The sequence below is a fragment of the Octopus bimaculoides genome, chromosome 11 (assembly GCF_001194135.2).
Source record: "Octopus bimaculoides isolate UCB-OBI-ISO-001 chromosome 11, ASM119413v2, whole genome shotgun sequence".
NCBI lineage: Eukaryota > Metazoa > Mollusca > Cephalopoda > Octopoda > Octopodidae > Octopus > Octopus bimaculoides.
Window position 1 is genome coordinate 41,545,168 of NC_068991.1, and position 3,936 is coordinate 41,549,103.

The 3,936-nt window shown below is 31.8% G+C and overlaps 1 protein-coding gene across 1 annotated transcript in view; it reads right to left on the bottom strand.

Moving 5' to 3' along the window:
• Positions 1 to 3,936, bottom strand: part of LOC106872600 (kielin/chordin-like protein) — a 131,980-nt gene that overhangs the window by 24,398 nt on the left and 103,646 nt on the right. The window contains exon 24 of the mRNA XM_052971979.1: positions 3,161 to 3,307. Within this exon, the coding sequence (XP_052827939.1) occupies positions 3,161 to 3,307 (147 nt within the window). The remainder of the gene's footprint in view (positions 1 to 3,160; positions 3,308 to 3,936) is intronic.

Genomic DNA, 3,936 nt, shown 5'->3' on the forward strand with positions numbered 1-3,936 from the left:
TATATATATATATATGTATGTGTGTGTATGTGTTTGTGTGTCTGTGTTTGACAACCGATGTTGGTGTGTTTACGTCCCCGTAACCTAGCGGTTCGGCAAAAGAGACTGATAGAATAAGTACTAGGCCTCCAAAGAATAAGTCATGGGGTCGATTTGCTCGACTAAAGGCGGTGCTCCAGCATGGCCACAGTCAAATGACTGAAACAAGTAAAAGAGTAAAAGAGTATATATATAATGTATGATGAATTTATGGAATGAAGTTCCATAAACCCCATCAAATTCGTTAAAAATGGAGGAAACAAGTTGTTAAAATGTATAAGAAATTTAATTTTTGCAGATGATCGTTTCGTACAAAGATATAATAATATAAATTCATGATTGAATTGAATTAAATAAATATCATCGTACTCTTCAGTGCAGGAAGGAAAGAAATCATAATACAAGGAACTTAAAAAAGAATAGAGCAGAAAAAATTGGATCTAGGAGAGTCATATTGCTATCCATGTGAGAGAGAGATGGGAGTCATGTCAGATATTGAACCATAACTAACGGCTTAACGATTATTTGAAGATATAAATAAAGAGGTGTCGGAGACGTTCCCTCAATAGATAAGTATGGAAATTAGAGTTATAGCTCCATATAGGCAGCGTAGAGCGAGTAAGCAACCTACGTATATGTATCTAGAGGATAATTTCTTCTTTTAATAAGAAAAATGATCTATTCTATAATTAAAAAAAAATTACTAAAACTGTACTTAGTACCTCCAATAATAATACTATTAATAATACATCTCATAATTCTACAATTAACAACAATAATACTGCTAATACCTGTGAAGTAGATAGAAATTGTAAAAATGAAAGAAGTTGTATACCAAGTAACTATTATAACTCAGGACTCCTCTAGATACATATACGTAGGTTGCACCCAAAACTCAATTAAATCGAGAATTTCTAACCATAAATCTACTTTTGGGGACCATCGAAAAGAGAATAGTACAGGACTATCTAAAAAAATTTGGCACTTCAAAAGAAACAATATAAATTTCTCCATTTCTTGGAAAATCTTATCTTCTTCCCTGTCTTGTAGAAATAATAATAAAATTTGCAGGTTATGTTTAGAAGATAGCTATAATATAATGAGAATGAATGGAAATTTGGTTAATACTAGGAATGAAAAGTTTTCTCATGTAAACACATGATCAAATTCCTATTCATTAATCTAAAATAACTCTTCACTCACCTTTTTCTTAGTTTGATATTTAAAAAAAATATATCTATATATTACCTTTTAGTATGTAATATAATTACTCCTCACATCCCCTTTACATTACAATATCTTATATTATCTTCATACATTTTTTCTTAAATATTTCCTTCTGATAGCTGCGTGACCCCCTATATATAGGGCCATCACTTTATCTATGTCGCCCTATACTTTTCCCTCCACACGCTTTGGATATAGGAACTTATATCTTTCCTTAGTATGTAATATATCTATACAGTTATGTACTTTATTTGTATACTGTGTCCATGTACTCACTTTCTTGTACCTTTCTACCCCCCTCTCAACATACCTATTTCAACTATTGTTTATGTTATTAGTTACTATACTTTATAATTTCGTGTATTTTACTACTAGCATATGTACACATGTATGCACATATACGCCTTTAATATGATCTACATGTCTACATATATAGTTATGATCTTATATGTACCTATGTGTGTACGCTTATATATATATATGTTTATTTTCATGTATATATATGTAGGTACATGAATGTATATTAATATGAACGTGTGTATCTGCGTATATATGTGAGTATATTTGCATATATATATACAATTTATTGTGTGTGTGTGTATTCATATGTATGTGTGTGTGTTCTTTTTTGCGCATGTATGGGTATATTTGTACAGTTTATATATATATATATATATATATATATATGTGTGTGTGTATATATATATATATATATATATATATATATATATGTATATGTATATGTATGTATGTATGTTTGTATGTATGTATGCATATATATTTTAATTGTGTATCTACACGAATTCCTGTATCTATATACCCATGTGTAAATAGGCCTCTATACACGTATGATTAAACATTCACACACTCTTCTCCATATTAGATTATCTTTTTTCCATATTTTGTGTAAATTTTTGTACACTTATGTGTACCCGTCTACTCGTAGTTTTTTTTCTAATATTTATACTGGCACGGCACCCCTACAACTCGTATATCATTACGACCATACTGCCATTCTATATCCTTCTCATATAATACTAAGCTGGATTATTACCTTTGAAAAAATCTTTTTTATATATATACTAAAATGCACCTTCTGTATAACCCACACATCCCTATCCAAATTTTTATGTTTTTACTTTCTCCGCTTAATTATCTCCCCTACATTTACTTTGGTCTACGTCACTTTATAGCCCATTTAAATTCACATTTTTATCTTTATTACTATATCTCCTAGGCACCATAAGTACATACTACTTCAATTGTAATAGTAACAATTGCTTCTCTGTTTTTACTTATTTTCTCCTTTATTATTAATACGTGTTACATTAATATGATTTTTATGTAAACATTAGTAATTAATATACTTCATCTTCTTTCTTTATAACTCACCCTCATTCCTCTATTTACTACTATTTTTTTACGTTAACTACTTAGTATTAGCTTCTCATATATCACTTCTTCACGCTAAACTTCATTCTTCTGTATGGAGTTTTTAAAATATATTATACTACGTAGTGATTTCAACGGTTAGGTTTAATTTACATTTGGTATTGTCCTCCCACCACAGACACACCCATACAAACACACATACACACGACCTACTGCATATAGCAAAATCAATGGCCAACCTGGACGGAAAGGACCATACAAGTTGTTGGCCACATAAACAATTATATTTGTGATTGCCTTTAATTTCACAGGAACAAGTGTTTTTCCATTTTTTACTCGTCCCGTCCACGATTCGATCTGTAACAGCAAACACACTGAATAAAACACAGAAATTCATTGACATATTGACATTTAAACCACGTCACGAAGTTGGAGATGTTGCACATTTGAACTTAACTAGTGATCAATAAAATCTGTTTGAAAAACATGCTTTAGTTATTACCTGTAGTTTTTGAGAGAGGACATGTCTTTTCGGTGCATAGAATATCTCCAGTGAATTTACAAATGCACTGATTGCAATTATCTATTGCTATGAATGTTTGCCCAGTTACGTATACTTTTCCGTAGTAGCGGCATTCTATTTTAGTTACTGAAAAGCAAAAAAAAAAAAAAAAAAAAAAAAAAAAAAAAAAAAATTGTGTAAGATTCAAGATTAAACTGAAGCTTCTTCAGTCATAGAATATAACAACAAAAATATTGATCAGCTCAGCTACACACATTCACAAAAGCACAAATATATATAGAGACGTACATACAGAAATATTGCGACGAGAGTCTATCATATATATATCTATATACGATGGACTCCCCCGTCAAGACGATGTATGAGTGTCCATCCAGCTTCAACCGAACGATCTGCACAACAGATTTGCTTATAGTGATCAAGCTTATGTACTGTACATTAGCTCACTCCCTCCATCAAATCGACGTTGTCTGAACAGGTGCTCGCTGTACAATGCATCAGGTGTTGAAGTGATCGCTGAGCAACGTTAGTGGAAGTATTTTGGTGAAGAACACAACGCACCACCCGGTCTAGGAAATGAAACCATGGTCCCGCGATCATGAGTGTAACGACTCACAACTTGGTCATGCGTTCTCGATCGCGGTTATATATACTTATAACCGTGATCGGCATATGAATGGTAACGGAACATACTTTTACCTTAATTCGGCGTACCTAAAGCATCCAAAAGTAGAGACAGAACACACATACACACG